Here is an 18,738-nt window from a genome sequence, read left to right as displayed (position 1 = left end):
GGCTGAAGTTCCTGTAAGATTTCAGTTTGTGGTCTTTATTGAGATTTCAAAGTTAGTTACATTGGGAAAACAACTGAGGGTAGATAGTAGCCCTTTTTGATTAGAAATACACTATAATTCTTAGCCTCCTTGAGGGAGAAGAAAAGATTCTATGCAAGCTCGTTACTGTTTTGTAAAACCACATCATACACAATTTTAAGTTCATAAATGAAAACGATGTTTTTACTTAAAAAATATTTAGTGCCAAAGAAACAAAACAGAGGAGAAATTATAGGAGAAATTATAATGTATCCCTAAATGAAAAAAGCTCACTGAAACAAGAAGTTAACTTTTTAGATTTCTTCCATGATTTTCTTATCAAGGTATAAAACTTCAAAAGCAAAACAAAAAAACCCTGACTCTTAGGGCCAGCACTCAGTTGTACCTGTTACTCTGTACTTCTTGCATTCCTGTATCTTGGGCCATTTTAGAGCTGGGAGCTGATATGCTGTTGCATGCAGTTAACATGTGAATTAACATCTCTCTAGTTCCTGTGCATGAAGAGCATCTCATACATGTAGTTAATGTGGAATGTGTACAATAAATTAACATTGTTTGGCAATAACAGAACTGAATTTCTGCAGAAAGGTATGGTTTGTGGGACAAGAGCTAGCTTCTTAATCATGTACGGTTTTCAGGGGAACACAAGCTCTTTTTGGCTGCGTGACTGGACAGGTGAATTTGGAAACTTGAAAATCAGAAGTTTGTTTTGACCATCATGCATATGGTCTGACAGGTAGACATCCTCAAGGGGGAGGAAACGGTTGTGGTGACATGTTATAGCTGGGAGAAAGCTGCGGAGCTGAGAGAAGGCATTTAGTGGCTGCAAGAGGATGAAACAAAAGCTCTCTGCATAGTGAAGCTGTTTTGTGTTGTTCTTTCTCAAATTCTGTTAATAAAATGGCTCTGAAAAAAAAAAAACTGGAACTGCGCTGTTTTTCAGGTATGGCTTTATCTCCAGGAGGAGAGCATCAGCTCTTGAGTGTAAAACCTGCTTTTGTCACAAAAGAAAGAAGTAATTCCAGACATGCATGTCATTTAGCAAGACAGTATGATTGTCTCTAGCCAGTAGTTCTTTGCCTCCCTATACCAAATCTTCCTGGTCTCCAGATTTAAGCACATGATCAAATTGTTGCATAGTAGGCGAGCGATGACGATTGTCACCTGTGTATTTGTAGCTAATGGCAAATAGAGATAACCACCTTGCTTAGCAGACTTGATACAGGTTTAACTAAGTTGCTTCAGACTGCTTGCCACAGCCTAGGAGTCTGCATATAGGCAGTTACTGCAGTTCAAATGCAAGATAAGTTTCTATACTGCAGTTACTCTGTTTCTGAGCTAGCAGTTGGATATTAACTGTGTTTCATAATCACTCTCAATCTTTGGAAACAAGTACTGTGTCAAGATGTAGAACATAATGTACGTATTTACTTAAGTATTTGTAATTCTTAAACAAGCTTCTGCCTTTCTGTTCTGTCACCCTGAATGTAAATTTAGCCTCACAAGGTTTTCTTTTCTCCTGTTGCCCTTCTATGTAATGTTCTTGTGCAGACTGTATTCCTTCATTTTTGGCCTTTTTTTTCTTTTAATCTAGCTTTTATTTTACTGAGATTGTAAGTGTGGGGTTTTTTCTTCTTCCCCTGGAGTCACTGAATTAGACCTTTCACATCCACCCTTGTGAGCTTAGCCAAGGCAGAAGAACAAAGATCTCTTGTTGTACGCAGCTTTCTCAGCAAGTCACGGCACTGTTAATATTGCCCTGTCAAATCAATTTACTTCAGGAGAAGCAGCACCTGTCGGGAGAGTACACTGTCTGATAAGCTAAGGTGCTCCAGGGGATGGTGGCCAAGCTTTAGATGGCAAGCTTCATTGCCTGCTCCATCACCTGAAAACTTCTTGTTTTCTATACACTCTGCAGTAACATTTTATACTGGATAGAGTCCTGCTTGAAACAGTCATTTCACAGAGTCTTGGGAATTGACTACAGAACAGCCTGTTTCAGTTTAGTTACCAATGTTTGATACAGATGTTGCTGTGAATTGAAAAGTATACTTTAAAGCTCACATTAGGATATAGTGTCTGGTGTTTGCCAACTATCTTCTAAAATGAAATCACTTCTCTCCTTTCTTTAGGTTCTCTTATGCATGTTGGTAAGTGGTCTGCTGGTCTAAACTGTCTTTGGTCTGGCTTTTCATTGTGGCTAGCCAAGATATTTGATCCATTATTTTTCTGCTTGCTTGGTTCCTCTCTGTGCTCACGCATGTGTGTCTTCAGAGCAAGCTGAATACTTGCTTTTTTTGAAAAAGAATACTTCACAGCATGATTAAGCTTGAAATAATATGCAGATTTTCACTGAAGAGTTGCTGATAAAGTATTTCCCTTGAGTAAGATGGTGATAGGCTTTTTGAGTCAGGAATCTATCACGTTTTATTATGGGAAGTGTTGAGTGATTTGGGGAGTGGGAACAGTTAAATGTATGAATAAAACTTTCCTCTTGCTTCATCATTTGTCAGCATTCCTTTTGCCATAAGATCTCAGATTGAGATTGGGAGTCCTCTGTTCCTCTTAACTTTGTCTTTTGGAGTTGAGAGCATTTTACAGATGGGCAATATAAACTGATGGATTCCTCTGATTGTATGTTAGAGTTGCAAAAAGCCTGTTTCAAATTGGATTAAGAGTCAGTTAGACTCAGTGGCAGCAAAAATGCATTTACTCATCCAGCTGAAGATTTGAATAAAATAGCATGTGACTTGTCCCATCTTCCAAAAACTGATTAACAGGGTAGGGACAATTGAAATAAGCAACACTAACTTTCTGAGAAAGTGTTTCAGTGTTGGGGCCAAATGTTCCTTTCCTGTATGCGCTTACCTTAGTATCCACACTTACCTTTGGCTTTTAGACAGCTACCTTCCTGTCAAAATCACGATCCACTCCTTGGCATTAGGATCTCCAGAAAGCAGGAAGTGCTCCTGGGCTGCCTTTCCTGCTTTGCTTTTGTTTTATCTGGCTAGTGTTGGCTTCCATCTTAGTACAGCAGGCAAGGAGGTTTGTGTAGCAATGATTGCCTGAAGCACCTGTAAGGAACATGCTGTTTTAATTATGGGGCTCATTATGTGATAGGTAGTTGGGATCGCCTGATCGGTAAGGTTTGGTCTGAAAAATTGCCAATGAATTATGAAGCCTGTAGTATTTGCTGCATAATGGTAACAGTTAATCCCCGTATGTAAGAGTATCCTTTTTTTTTAGTTTTGGCTTAATTTACTGAAGTGGGCATTCAAATAAAATTAAAAAAAAAAAAAACCACCACACCTTAAACCAAACCTGTCATAAGATGCTTGTCTCAAGAAGACATAAAAATTAAGATTTGAGATGCTCATTCTCTGCCCATTCACTTCAGTAATACTGTGAAACAAAATCACTCTGGCTTTAGTCCAAAACCAATTTATGAATGTGCCAAAAATGTGATAAATGCTAATCAAATGTAAAATAATGAATCAGCTGTGACATCATATCATGGAAATTAAACATCGTGCAAACCCTTGCCTAAGGAAAATAAGTTGTCAGGAAAAATACTAATTTTTGTGATAATCAAGTTTTCTTTGCTTTTCATTTCCATGTCTAATTTATGTTTAAGTTTAACTCTTTATAACAGATAGTTGCTATGGAAGCCATTTCAAATGGGATTTAATTTATAGAAGAGAAAAGGATTACCACTCCCACTTAATACTATGAAAGTAGAATTGAATGTATAGAATGTTTATTCTATTTTGAGGGTCAGAAATATTTAAGAGGATGAAAAAATAACTTTCCAAACATTTCACATACTGCCATAACCCTTTTAAGTAAGCAAGCCACTGTTCAATGCTGTGGTACCTGTTTTCCTTGTCAGTGCTGGAAAAATCTGATTGCCAATGAATTGTACCTGTTTAATGACAAGTTCCAAGAATATTTCATAAGGGAGAGCTTTTATGGATTGGTAGGGCTATTCTAGGGACACAGTCCTAAGGGTTAACTATTAATAGCTGTCTTCAACACACAGTTGAAGATGTGGAGTAAGGTTTGTTAGGTGGGTCTGACTGACTTGCCTCCTATGTCTGTAATTTGCTGACCTCGGGCAGGTGTATATAAAAACAAAAATGATCTCCCTACCTTGTTACATCTAGTGCCATTTGTCTCAAGCACATAGCATACTCCTTTCAGGAACTTGCTGAGTTCTGTCTTAAGAGCAACAGTGAAGTTTGTTTTTTATGCCTGCATTTCCCCTTAACCTTTCAGAATCTTCCTTCCTAGTTTCCATCCCAACTATATTCCTAGCTAGCTGTGGTCATTATTGTTACCTTGTTGTTGTTTGGTTAGCTTAAATACTTATTTTCCTGCATCAGTTTTTGCCTCTGTCATAATTGTAAGTAACAATAATATCCCTTTTCAGCTATAGTTTTGTCAGCCTAAACAGGTGAAGACCTTTCCTTTTAAACCTGTAAGATAGGATCTCTATTCTTTGTGTAGTTTTTCTATGCCTGTTTCAGTTTGAATTTATCTTTCTTGAAAATGAGTTACTCCTGTTTTGCACAGTATTGCAGAAGTGATTATTTTAGGATCTTACGGAGTAGTACCGAACTCGTCTACTTCTGTTGTGATTTACTTTTGCATCTGATAATGGCATTTGCCTGTTTCATGGTTGTATCATGGCCATCTTGTGATCAGTTGTTATGCACAGAATGTTCTCCTCATTTTCAACTGTTTGAATTCCTAGCTGCATACAGAATTATTGGTCTCCAAGTGCATAACCTTGCATTTTTGTTTCATTTTGTTTCATTGAGTTTTTCCTGTATCTGTTACTTTCATCATCAGACTCATGATCCTTTCTATAGGTTAATCCAATCCTCCTGTCTTGGCAGTGCCTCTCAACTTTGAGGTCTCAGCCAACATGTTTCATCAGTGTAGCTTTACCTTTGGTGTAAGTGTTACTCATTAAAATACTAGGTAAGATTGGCATTAAAGTTTGTCCTTGACAATCCCCAACTGTGTAACCTCTTTCTCAACTTTATTTCATTCTTTGACATTGCTAATATCTGAATGTTTTTATTGCCTTTCTTGGGAATATTCCAGAGTACTTCATATTTTATGATTTCCAAATGCAGTGTACAAAAATGCTACCATGTCTAGGATGTAGTGCACAATATAATGATAGTTTATTATTAAATAAAAACATATTATGGGTATTCAGTACAAGAGTATCTACAAAACTGTCTCCTGAGCAGAGTCCTACTAGGCACACCACATACTTAAACAATTACACATTAGCAGTGTTCTGGTAGCCTTTGAATGTTATGTTCTATCAAGAAGATGTCTTTAAGAATTCTCCTGTATTTGGTCAGTTTAAGGTGGGTTGAAATCATGTATGAGGTGTAACTTTGAAAAAGGCTGGACTTTTTTTTTTTTTTTTTTTTTTTTTTTTTTTTTTTAAGATCTCCACAAATGATCCTGCCTCTCCATTTCTGTTGATAATTAAACCAACACTGTCTTGTCCATGTTACTTTGGGTTGAATTATAATACTACAGAACTTTGATTTGAAGGTTCTTTTCCTGAATTTTCTTTGGGGTCTGTCTTCAGCTGGAAACATTTATAAGCTATTATTTTTGATACAATGTGGATGATGATTTCTGTTTTAATCATCCTTTCTTGCTTAGGTGTCCTGACCTGCCCTGAATCAGCTGACACTTCAAAGCCATGACAATATCACAAAATTTTATCACTCAATTCAAACCATTCTGTAAAAGCTTTCTTTAGTTCTTTCTACAATCAGCAAGGTATTGGTACAACTTGGGGACTTGAATTCATGCATCCCTCAAAGTTTTGATCTTGTTAATTCACTTTCTGATTTCCTTAAGGACAAACACAGATTTTCTTTCCCCGTGTATTGGTTTCTTGATCTTCCATGTAGTTAGCAGAAATTTTCTATGGCTAATGTTGTAATAATGCTAATCATTCTAATAATGCTGTTCACATTGCCTTCTAGAGGCTTCATTTTACACTGCTGTGTGATAAGCAGTGTACATAGAGAGGTGATCCCAGCTCTGAATGGTTAGCAAATTAATACAATAGGTGGGAGGGAGAAGAGAAACAAAGTGATCTGCCCAGGATTGCAGTATGGGTTACTAGCAGATAGAGCTCTGGTTTCTTTATCCTATACTGGACCATATAGCATTTCATTGGTTCCTGTCCATCTCTTTACCTGACAGTTCTTAATATACAGTTTGTTAATAAAAACACAGTAGGGATGAGAAAAGAAATAAGACACTACCCCATATCTGTGGGCTTGCATTAAGTAGCTTTGCTAAGAGTTCCTGTGAACTGATAGCATTTGATATCATTCTGGACCTGTGAAGCTCCTCTCTCCCTCCCTCCCTCCCTCCCTGGAAGAAAACCACTAACAACAAAACTAATGGTATGGGTCTGCATTTCTTTAAACACTGAACAATTTACGTTGACAGTGTTGTTACTATACCCTGAAAAGAATCAACACTTTTAGAGGCAAAACTGCTATGTTGCCATAATACTTTATATTTAGGTCTGTCAATAAAGTATGAATATACAGGGGATGTTTGGTTGCATTTAGAGTACTTAATATAATTTTATTTTATTAAAACAGATGATCTGTCACAGCTTGTCCACTATACCTTCACAAAGTCAGTGTTTTGACATTCTCCAGACTGGCATCTGTAAATATTTGGTAAGTAAGATTGTTTTCTATGTTAACTTGCTCATGTTGAATTTTGTAATAGTCTGTTTAACCCTCAAAACCATTTCTTCCGTATATTTCATATGTTCTATGTATAATTTCAGCATTTGCAAAAATTTTAAACACAATTAGTGGAGTTTGAAAAATATCTGACTTTTTTAGTATCCAAACATCTGTTTGGATACTAAATATATATATTTTTTCTCCTCTGATTTCTAAACACTTCAGATTGTTCTCAAACGAGGACAGTCATAAATGAAAACTTTTCTTTTCTTAAAAGAACAACTAGCAACTATAAATGAGTTTTACAGTCTTTCTTCTCTTTCAAATCCTAATGCTCCATAATCTCAGGATAGTGATGCCAAAGCCGGTACTGGGTAATAGAGTTCTCGGGCAGAGTTTGAAGGTTGGCTATCTTTGATACTTGTTGCTAAGAGGAAGGACTTGTATGTCCTGTTATTGAAACAGTTCTGTGATCTATTAAGTATTCACAATTGAGGCCTTCCTAAAAATTCCTAGTCCAAAGCTTCCATACGAAATGGCTCATCCGTAACTGTATTCTGTTTTTTGGGTGTTTTTTTTTTTGTTTTTGTTTTTTGTGGGTTTGGGGGGGGTTGGGGGAGGTTTTGGGGGAAGTTGGGGTTGTGTTTTGGTGTTTTTTGAGGTAGAGGTTTCAGTTAAATTGCTGCTTCTAGAATCAGCTTGTGTTTTCTAATCCATGGGCCTTTGAAAGCAAAATGTTAAGTGATATTTGCATTTCTGGTAGTGGGTTTTTATAGTTAAAGATCTTGGGGCAGTAGACTAATTAATATGCTGATGACAGTTGCTGAATCACTTAACAGGGAAGGAAGGCCATGTGTGGGCAACATCCTGTACTGAAACTTGTTTGAGCTGTCTTATCTACTGGATTTGCATAAACTGAAATGCCTGTATTCATAGCATCTTCCAGTTTTGGTGACTGGCATCGGTGTTAAGAGACGGGCTAATTCAATCTTCAGGGTGCTTCTTTATATACAGCTATCCATCTAGCTCACTCATTATTTCCTATTTGTGGTTGGTCAAGATCATCATTATTAATTTAGTAAATTGTTATTTGGTGCCTCCTTGTCTGGAATGCAGCAAGGTCTTGTGACAGTTACAGTCCATCTTCGTCACACAGGAATGTCATCTGCAAAACCCCAAACTCTGCAACTAGCTGGTGTGAGGTCAGCTTGGGATGAGAATTTGTTGTGCTCTTTGCCTTGTCAATACTCCTGTTTTGGCAGTGGAGTGCCACAAGGTGACTAGGCTTCCTTTTGTCTTCCAGCAGAGTTCCACATGCACCTGTGGCCTCCATCCAAAGACCTTGGGCACTGTCACACCCATTCTAGGGAGATGTCTGTTCTAGGGCACACTCATGTTCCTGACGCCTCATGCCAAACCTTGGGGTCTTAAAACTGTCATTTTATATGACTGACTTGGCACAGTAAGTGTCATTCCTCCAACCACCAGTTTCCCTTGTTTGTTGGCTCAATCAAGTGTGTGTCAACTGGGGTAGTGATAAAGTGTAAAGAGCTCTGGACTTTGCCCAGAAGGGTGTTGCTTTAACCCACTTGGACTGCCTCTCACAGGCTGCACCAGTCTCTGTAGTAGACCACCATCTTCTGCAGGATGATCAGTTCTCACCAAATAGTGGGAAATCGTACACTAGACTGATCAGGAGACCAATTCAATGTGTCCTCATTGTTCTTTTTTTCCTACTTCAGTATACTTGTTTCTAGGGCTGAATTTGTTCTTCATATCTTGATTTTGTGAGGGCTCTTTTTACCTTTACCTTTTGGAGGATTCTGCTGTTTGTTTCAACAGCCTAGAAACCTAAAGGAAATAAAAATTTCTGTGTAGTGTCTTTTGTAATGCTTTCTGATTTTTCTGTAGAACTTGATTATGAGAGCACTTTCTCTTCAAGTCCAGGTGATGTGGGTTTGGTTTCACTCCCTTAGTTCCTTCTTTTTGGAGTAATCGTTAATCTACTAATGTTCCATCAGATGATATTCTGATGTTTTTATTGGAAATATAAAGAAGTTTAAGCCTTTCATTGTTCTTTTTTTAACCATCCCACAAGTAATTGTACCAATGGAATATACTGTATTTTGTTAGCTTCTACTTTATTTGTGTTTTTCTAAAAATTGGTAAGTAACAGCCCACCTTGTTAAGCAAACCAACTGTATTTGATAGTTTAAAAAAAATCTACTTGGGGTGCAGAGCAAATTAGGCTTCTTTAACATTCCTGAAAGTAGTTTTTTGTTGAGATGAATGGTGCCACATTAGCAATGTGTGATTTTACAATATTAATAATATTAATAATAATAATAAGTATATTAATAATATAGCAGGACAAAGATCTAGCATAGTTATGAGTAGCATTTCAAATATTAAATTGTTTTTTAATTCACCACCTCTATCCAAAAAAAGACCTTTTTTCAAATTATTTTACTTATTGTGCCTACAAAATTCTGACACAAGATGATACTCTAATTTTAACAACTTGGAAGATCACCCCAGGTGATCCAGCATATGTTCCATTAGCTTTAATTTAACTCAGCTCATAATTCTCTCATTCCTGTCAAGCATGTTGAATTTCTAAGACTAGCCCTGTTGACTATCCAGCAGATGCTTTTCTTTCTGGAGAATAAATCTGAGTTTCCTTCTACTTCACTGACTGCTGCAGTGCTGCTTCAAGACATGGAAGGGCTGCTCTGTCCCATGAAAAGAAAAGACCTGTTCTGTCTGAAATGTGGTTCTTGTGCGTGACTAACATGTTTCAAAGCACTGACTCAAAGCATTGTGTTCTTTTTGGATACATTTGAGATGAGTGATGCATATTTAGAGGGGATAGAATGAAGATGTTGGTTTCTTATCTTGCTACAGCTGCTGTTAGCTGCCTGTTTTATCACTTTTTATTTGAAATTCAGTGGTTTAGGAACCGGAGTAACTTTTTAAAACTTCTGCATGATAATCTGGGTGGTCTTTTTTTTTTTTTTTAATGTCAAAAAAGAGTTGCATTGCTCAGAAAATACCCTAAATCTGTGCGCTTGAATTGATTCTAGATTTTGTCCTCTTTTCCTAGCTTGTAACATCGCACATAAACAGTTGAGTTCTGAAAGGCCTGTGTGCTGTAGGAATTTTAAGAAGGGATGGAGTCCTTAAATTTTTATCCTGGTCTTTCATAGGGAAGGAAGTGGCTGTAAATTCCAGACTTTTGGATTTGGGATTTTCAAGTGGAGAAAAATAAGACTTCCTCATTTTATTGAGAAAGGCACAAGACCATCTCTTCATTTATACTAATCAAGGAAGAGGCGTACCGCTAAGCACTTTGGGTTGCTGATCAACTTCACCTATACTTTGTTTGCACATGTCTGCAAAATGTAATAAAAGGGATGAGGCAGGCCTTGTTTCACAGGGATATAATGTGTGTTTTCCCCCCTTCTATTGATATGGGTGTCACTTTCTAAGGAAAATGGGGATTTCTAAAAATGCAGGAGCATGTTATTGACTACAGCAGAAACAAAGTAATATTTCTAGTAAGAGAGAAATACTGCTCTAGACATGCTTGTATACAAGCAAAAAATACTGTAAAAAGTGATGAACTTTCTTTTTCAATACAGGTTGGATTGGTTGTAATACCTGATAGCACAGCTGGATCTGTTCTGTGTGCCATAAATAAGCTCTTGGATCAAGCTTGCATCCTAAATGAAAATCTGCACAAGTTCTTAGCCTCTTGTTGTTACAGTCTTTTGTACTTTCTGCTAACTTTAGACAAAGAGGATGCAGAACATGTACGGAAAAGGTAATGTTGCTTTTCTTATTGCTTTGTCTCTGCCATTAAAACCACAAGTGTATAGAAATGTAAAATGAAAGGACAGAACTTTTCACCCTGTTCTTTTTCCTTTCTTCCTTACTCTGAAAGAGCATTTGGATTTAAGAAACACATCTGTAAGGTTAGCTGGAATTATTTAAAAAGGTAACTGAAGAAGCTTTCATCTCAAAGCTTTTACTTAACACAATTGTTCTAGTTAGATGTCAGAACAATACTGACTTTAGAAAGGCAGATATTTATACCTTAATCTTTAGATTTAACCTTTGGTTTCATTAGATACATTGAAAAGCAATGTGTAAAGGATTTGGCTTTATAAGTTTATACTCAAATATTCGAGCTTTAGCAAAACTTCTCAGGCATCATTTTACAGACTGACAATGCATTTGATTAAAAAAGAAACAGATATCAGATTTAAATAAGTTTATTTACCTCTGCAGCAGAAATGTCTTTAAACAATTTAAACAAGTTTTTTTTCCTGTAGCTGTTCCATATACAAAAAATTGTTGTTCAAAGCTCACTTAATTTTAAGATGTGCGTTTAACACTAGATTCATCCTTCACTTACACTGTTTAATGACTTACATATTACAAAAAGCAGATTTTATTGTTTGATTTCTTATAAGTCTTAAAGATTCGGGTGTACCTGAATTATAATTGAAATAAACGCTTCCCTGCTACATCAAGCTGAGATTACACTGTGTAAGAGTTTCAGCAACATTTATATCCTGAACCCTAATTTTTTTTTCCTGTGCTGAACAGAATTTTAATATTTTTAAGTTTAGCATTTTCTGGTACAGATTTGCTGCTTCAAAATTAGTAACTTGTAAATATAATCATGACTGCTGTCTTCACCATAGAGGCACCTTTCCTTGTACAGATGTGAAGATAAGTCACAGAAGCATATTTGCAATAAGTGTCTCTGATCATTTCAATTTTTGTTCTCTTTTCCTCTCAGGGATCTGCTGTGGGGATCATGTATTTCTGCATTAGCACTCCTGCCCCGATTATTGAGACTGATGCTGCAAAGTCTTCAAGTGAACAGGATCTGTCGGGAAGAACTGCCTGTTGTTGCTCAGTTGCTTCGCTTATTAATGCAACATGGTCAGCTCAGGAGCCATATGGTGACAAATGAATTTCTAGTGCAACAGATTATCAAGGACATGATGGTATGAAACTTTTTGCTGTCTCCCAGAGACTACACAGATATACTTCATGTTTATATTTAAAAATTATTACAAACCCTGGAAAAAGACATCGTAAAAACAAAAGTTACAATTGTCTTTTGTCTTGGCCTTGCAGCTTATATAGTAGGCTACTTGTCTGAACAGCTGTATTCAAAACTGTCTCATCTGTGTGATGACGTTTAGCTTGCATCCAATCCAGGGACCCTGGACAACAGTCTGCTGCATGAAAAAATGCACTGGAATTGGATTGCTTGTTTCATTTGATAACCTGACCTTATAGATATAACTGATAGTGTACACACAGCCAGTCTGATGGAGAACTGCTGGAGACCAAAAATAAACTAATTCTTTTTGTTTATTGGAGTATGGATGCATATGTGTACTGAGATGGCATTAAATCAGACAAGCTTTCTAAAACCTATATGGCAAAAAATACATTCTTTCAAGTGTTTAAGTCCTTAGAGAGGTAAATTAAAAAATGTGCTATTACTACTATTGCTTCTGTTGTCAGGGAACACATCTGAAGCTGCCTTCTCTCAAACATCATACTAGTTTTGAATGCAATGAGTTAGTGTGCCCCACAGGTTTGAATAAGTAAGCTGCACCTACCTTTTAGTAGCTTTTTAAAGAACTAGCATCAGACACCTCAGAGGTGGCAAGAGAGTATCTTGCAAATTCTCTAACAGAAAATGATATGGTTGGCTTCATTTTTAAAATGGCTTAGCCAGTTTTTGTGATGCTCCACTATAGGAGTTCTGTCTTTTGTTTTTTAAATCACTTACTTATGAATGCTAAAGGGGGATGAATTACTGGACTGTTGTCTGTGGTGTTCTGTTGGTAGCAGTTCTCATGAAGACTGGGGCATTGAGCTCTTCTGCCATAAGTAGAACCATGCTCATTTATATTTTTATTGACCATAAATTGCAGAATTGGAAAGTAAGCAAGCCACTGTAATCGAGAGTAAGGAGAGCACATCTGGTGTAATTTATATATTTCATAATGTAACATTAAGTGTACCAAATGGTAACATTTTATTATTTCAGTATTAACAGACATACCATGTTTCATTATTTAAATAAAAAGATGCCACTGTGTGCAGGTGAACAAGGCTATTTTGAATCTTTAACAGAGCAGCTGGTTAACTGTGAAAACAAAGTCCGCAAAACTTTACTGTTGATGACATTAAGCTTTATGTTCTTTCCCTTCTTTCTAGACACTGAAGAGTGGTGAAGTTCAAGAGCAATGGCTAACAGACCTCCATTACTGTTTCAACATCTACCTTGCCTCTCATTCCCAGGGACCTGGCCCTATAAGCACGGTATATTAAAGAGGCAGAACTACATTATTGTAAAGCATTTACTTCTATTTAGTTTTGAATAGAAGATGTTGGAACAAAGCTTGTCAATTTTTTTGTAAGTGAAACTCAGAATAAAAATTTTCCAAAGAACTGCATATCTCTTAATTTTCTCTTTAAGCAAGTAAATACTACTTTGCTGGAAGTTGTGTTAGTAGGTGTGGTGACCACAGTGAAGGGTCTACTAAGACAAATCCAACCTCCTTGAGGCTTAAGTGCTAGTAGAGAAACAATTTTGATGCCAAATCACCTATTATTTCTAAGCATCATATTAATTAAAAGACTTATGATTATGTAATATGATTATGTACTACAATTATGGAAGAAATTAGAATACAGTATACTTTGAAACTAGAGCAATTTTTTTTATTTTTGGTGACTTCATACTTTTAAAGACTTTCTGCAATATGAATATTTTGCATAGGCAGTTCCAAAACTATTATAAAAGACTCGAGTTTCCTTCCAAAACAGGCCCCATCTTCTCTTGTCTTTTGTAGAAAGAAGACTCCTCTTGTGCATGTATAAAAAGACAATTATTTTATTAATGAGGAAAAAACTGGTGATTATATCAAAGGATAAAAACACAAGCTGTGGAAAGAAGTTTATTTACTGAGAGTGAGCGATAGATAGATATCACAGTAAATATATATAATTTTTTTCCCTGTCAACATTTCTATTTATCCCTCTAAATCCATAGCAAGCTAAGACATAACTTGTTTCTTTGGTACAAAATTGGCACCTGAAGGCTGTTCTTCCTTTCCTGTTTAGGTTGTGAAATACATTTAATAAATTTGGGGTGAAATCTAACTGCAGTCTTTCAGAACTGTTGCATCTTTAGCACAGTTTTCCTCTCCTTTGAAACTACATTTAATGAACACATTCAAAATACCTACTTTTGAGAATGGGAGACTTTAGGAATGTCGAACTACTGCAACCTTATTGTAATGCTGGTCTTAGCACTTAATTTATTTACTGACAGGATGAAGTCTGAATTGCATTTGGAAACAGAAAATTAACTGTTGCATTTAAAAACTAATTTGCACATAAAATAAAATGAGTCCAACTCTCCTGGAAGTCTGGCATGTAATGCTGAGATAAATACAAAATTGAAAATACCTGTTGTAGTTTAATAGGTTCTTACATTACAAAAAAATACCAATTGTACAGGAAAGTGTTCTTTAAGTTCTAACCATTCCAGTTTGCTTAATGCTTGAGTCTTGTATTTTTCAGTTTTGCAGCAGTGGTTGATCTCATGTTATATGAAAACTGCTTTGATTTTCCCATGTTCTCCAGCAAATTAACATACTGTAGGTTGTTTACTGTAAGAGAACAAAATGATTTTGAGTTACACTGGTTTGAAGGAAGAAAAGTTTAATCAATACTGGGTTCTAGATTTCATTAAACAATGAACCTACCACAAGAAGAACATGCCTTTTTCACAACATCTCACTGTTAATTATCTGTAGATAGAGTTATTTTTCTTGCACTCAATACAACTTAAAACACTACTGCAGATGTAACTTTCAGAACCTATAGTAATGGAGCTTAACTTAAGATTTACTTGCATAAATGACTGAATGTTTTCAGGCTGACAGTTCAGTCACTACCAGAATGCTGGTGGCAGAGTTTGCTGAAGAGGGGCAAAGGACTTTGTTTAGCAATATTTCCATTTTCTAACATTAGGTACTTAGTGCTTTCTAGAATGTATGGGATGTTTGTGTCCATGGCTAAAGCAAGTATTCTCTGAATTACTAGCAAGCAAAAAATGAACATTAGCTGACCATCCTCTTCATAGTTCTGATTCTGGCTTAACTTCTGGATATATTTAATATTTTTATTTACTGTAGTCTATTACAAACAGTATGTGTATATTTCTTTCCCAATTTTGTAGAGAGTGGATGCAAACATTTAAGTGCCTTATACCATCTAGCCAGAGTCAGGCAAAGTAGGTCAGGCAAAATCTGAACATCCATGAAAAAGAAGCCAGCTTGTCATCTCTAGGACCTATTTCTAATGCCAAGAATTCCAAAATCTCCTCCTCTGCAACTCTAAATACACTTTCATGTCCAACGTGAAAAAAAACATGAACTTATCTGTCTGTTGGCCTGCTGCAGAGAGCCTCTGTAAACAGAGCATCACAACAAAGCTCCCTGTCATTTACTAAACTGCCAAAAGACATCTATTTCAAAATAAAACAACAACGTTAAGGTTGCAAATTGTTTTCAATGGGTTCTGGAGTGGTAGAGGCACAATTTTCCTGCACCAGTCCTCAGGAATAAATTTTTTAAATAATAAATTTTTAAATATCTACCCAATGTCTATGTGCACTTTTCCCTAGCTATAATCCCTTCTCCCCCTTGCCCCTTACTTTTTTTAACAGCTTTTTGTACATTTCAATACCTTCTGTGTGTCCCCACTCCAAAGTGTTTGGTCTGCTTATGCCAATAAGTTAAATGATTTTGTCAGTTTCCTGTTACAGATCTGTCACTGCATGCTTTCTCCATGAGCTATAGGAGCATTAAAACTAGGGCTGATTGATAGTCTTCATCTTCCCAGATGTACCTTCTGTAAGAGAAGAATCAAACTGAACAGTCCATTTTGACCTACTCCAGGTACCTACGTCAGAAATCTGGCATTAGCCACTGACAGCTCTGAACTTTTCCAGCTAATGTAATGTTGTCATGCACAAAGGCAGACAGATGAAAAGCATGTTATTGTCTTTAAGTCAGGGCTAAAGTTTCCTGAGCTACTATTAGGTGAATGAAAGTAGGCAGTGTTCTAAAGGAACTGGGCAAAGTTCCTATCACTATCCTATTCATCACCAAGTTATGAAAGAAAAGGCCATTCAAACCTCAGAAGAAAGCCTTTTATTTCAGGAGACAGGGAGATCTGTTGTCCTGAAAATTAAACGAAAAGAAGCATTATATACTAAAGATGTTTAAAATTTAGCTTCGTGACTGCATGAAGAGGTGGCAATGAAACACCTGTCTGATAATACCTCTTAACTATAAACAGTTATTTCAAACAGTGGGAGGAAAAAAAGCCTGTCTCTTCATGAGACAGAAACCCACCTACAATTCCAGTATAAATTCAAGGATAGGTCTATTGGTGAATTTCTTTTTGACTTCAGAGTTTTGTAAACTAATGGGAAAAATGTATTTTAATTTCCTTTGTAAATTAGTCTAACTACCAGCTCCTTGAAGTATTTGCTTTCTTACAATAGTGGCATGAGTCATCTGTGGCATGATTTTGAACTGTGTGTAAAATGACCATGAAGTCCAAATGATCAACAAGGCCCTAGAGCTTTATGTGGTGGAAGGTTAAAATTACCATACCCCCCCCCCCCCCGCAAATCTCCAAGTAAGTGTATAATACACTCGAAAAATTCTCAAAAAGGGTATTTACTAAACAAGTAATAAGTGAGTTGACAGCATGGAGTCTAGCTTCATTTTTAATCTATTTGTCAAAGTACTGCCACATGTATAAAAGTTCCTTTCTTTAATGGCATTATCATATGTTCATAACCTGTGTTCTTTGATGCTCTTCTGCATTATGTAGTGTAGCCCTGTCTGCCTGCATGTCTTATTTGACAGTCTTGATCCTGCCAAGCTTCCACTGCTTTGCATTTACTCTAGGTTATTGAAGACAATGTTGTCCTGATACCAGTTTTATACATAAGATTTCAGTTACAAACAGAACTAAGGATTTCCCAAGGAAGATCTGGTAATGACTCCATGGCTTCTGATATAAATGCATGCTTTCTTTAGAGTCTGAAAACTTATTCCAAGTACAGTTTTATGAAACAGCTGAGGCTCTGTGCATAGAACAGGACACCCCAATATGACATTTTAGAAGAAAGAAGAAAGGGCAGAGATAAGATGCATTATGAAAATGAATTATCTAATTAAAAAAGCCTATTTTGGGGGTAAATTATTATCTCTCTGGATAGTAACTTTGGATTTTCATGTTTTTGTACATGAACTCAACTATATGTTTCTAACTGAGGTGTGTAAATTCTCAGTACACATAGTGGAAAAATGAGAAAACATCGTCATCTCTATTTCTATAGTGTTGGTAAATATATGAGCTGATAAACCAAAGTATGAGCATCTCTAAGCAATTGTAAGCATAGGTGAGTGTAGAGTGTATATCATCTGGCTTATCACTATGTAACTCCAGCATATTAAGGTCCTTCCTAGTAACAGTTCAGTGAAAACAGGTTTTAATATAAGTAATTCAATATGAAGATAAAAATACACCACTCAAGTAAAGTAGTCCAAAAGTAGTGAAAGAAAGAACATAAAAGCACAAGAGGTTGGCAGTAGTTACATGTTTTGATGGGAGAGCCCAGCTCTTGAACAGATTTTTTTTTCTTTTCTAAGATGAAACTAAAATCACGTATATAAACGTTAACAGTTACAGGAATATAACCAAGTATTTTAAGGTGTGTTTGTCTTACCAGAGGCCAGATGTACTGCAGAAAGTTTAAGCTTAGAAGGAGGTCTTGCTGGCTGATACGCCTTGCCTTCCTGAGAACGTCCTTTAATAAACAGTATGGACAGATTTTTATCATATGAAGATGTGGTTATATACAGTTATAAAGTATTTAACTTGGCTATAGCTTTATCTTTACCTCAAAAATATTTTCATGTAGGTTTACATTTATGGTGAGGAGACTCATGAGACATTCTGTATGACAGGAAATTGTTACAACCCTAACAGAACTTTACATAAACTTTGAATACATCTTGCAGTTGCTATGTAACAGAAGATAGATACATTAAATAATGATCAGCTTTATTTTTTTTTAATCCTTTTTGACTAGCTAAACTACAGAGCCATGATAGAAATGACCTACCACCTTTTAAAATACTGATGGAGTAGGGATGTGCTAGCTATATGTAATCTACACTGTAATGGAACTTAAGTTTTAAAAATGTTTTTCCTCTATTATTTCTCCAAGATGCATTCCTTTGTACAGTGCATATTCAGGCATTCTGCAAAGCAGGGCAGTACTATCATAAAAAGATAATAATCTTTTTAAAAAAACGAAGACATCTTCCAATAAGAACAGCTGTCTTCAAACAAAAAAGGTATTAAAACTGAACAAGAACATACTCTTAAAATTATTTTAAAAAATCAAAATACCAGAAAGTTGTAAACAACGCTTACAAATCCTTAACAATTAACAAATAGTTTATATCCTTAACAATTAGGTAAGATGATACCTCCAGAAGAATCCAAAATACAGGCAATGCTGTTTGTTAGTTATAAAAATAAAAGCGTAATTCTTAAAACTAAAATAGAGTGAAGACAGAATTACCATATATCTGCTTAAGGATGGACTGCTTGCTTGTTTTTATGGCTGAACTGGCTTTGTTTGTAGATTTTAGATTTTTGCATGAAGAATCTGATTTCAGAGGGCTATGGCTCAGCTGTTTCTTCCAAGCAACCTGAATGAAGAAGGCAGCTGTCTCTTGTCTCCATTTGTCTTCATCTTTGCACTGCCGCTTAGCCCTAAGGAGCTGAAACAACTCCTGTCTTAGCTGGTAACTAGAGAGCA

General features: G+C 36.2%; 2 protein-coding genes across 11 annotated transcripts in view; one reads left to right on the top strand and one right to left on the bottom strand.

Moving 5' to 3' along the window:
* The window catches only part of TEX10 (testis expressed 10), a 63,896-nt gene extending 50,623 nt beyond the window's left edge, over positions 1-13,273 (top strand). For all 3 annotated transcript variants that reach the window (XM_067291093.1, XM_067291092.1, XM_013957725.2), the window contains 4 exons: positions 6,693-6,773; positions 10,427-10,608; positions 11,593-11,803; positions 13,035-13,273. In XM_067291093.1, coding sequence (XP_067147194.1) covers positions 6,693-6,773; positions 10,427-10,608; positions 11,593-11,803; positions 13,035-13,148 — 588 coding nt within the window. In that variant the 3' untranslated portion in view covers positions 13,149-13,273. The remainder of the gene's footprint in view (positions 1-6,692; positions 6,774-10,426; positions 10,609-11,592; positions 11,804-13,034) is intronic.
* A 70-nt stretch (positions 13,274-13,343) lies between these two features.
* INVS (inversin) overlaps positions 13,344-18,738 on the bottom strand; it is a 116,228-nt gene continuing 110,833 nt past the window's right edge. For 6 of the 8 annotated variants that reach the window (XM_013957726.2, XM_067291087.1, XM_067291085.1 and 3 more), the window contains 3 exons: positions 18,499-18,728; positions 17,635-17,715; positions 13,344-14,494 (listed from right to left, as the gene is read on the bottom strand). In XM_013957726.2, the coding sequence (XP_013813180.1) occupies positions 14,379-14,494; positions 17,635-17,715; positions 18,499-18,728 (427 nt within the window). In that variant the 3' untranslated portion in view covers positions 13,344-14,378. Of the gene's footprint in view, positions 14,495-15,586; positions 15,741-16,026; positions 16,073-17,634; positions 17,716-18,498; positions 18,729-18,738 lie in introns of those variants that run through there. The other 2 variants (XM_067291088.1, XM_067291089.1) reach the window with 2 other exon arrangements.

This window comes from Apteryx mantelli, chromosome 2 (assembly GCF_036417845.1).
Source record: "Apteryx mantelli isolate bAptMan1 chromosome 2, bAptMan1.hap1, whole genome shotgun sequence".
Taxonomy (NCBI): domain Eukaryota; kingdom Metazoa; phylum Chordata; class Aves; order Apterygiformes; family Apterygidae; genus Apteryx; species Apteryx mantelli.
The sequence above is the reverse complement of the archived record's forward strand: the minus strand, read 5'-3'. Positions and strand labels throughout refer to the sequence as shown.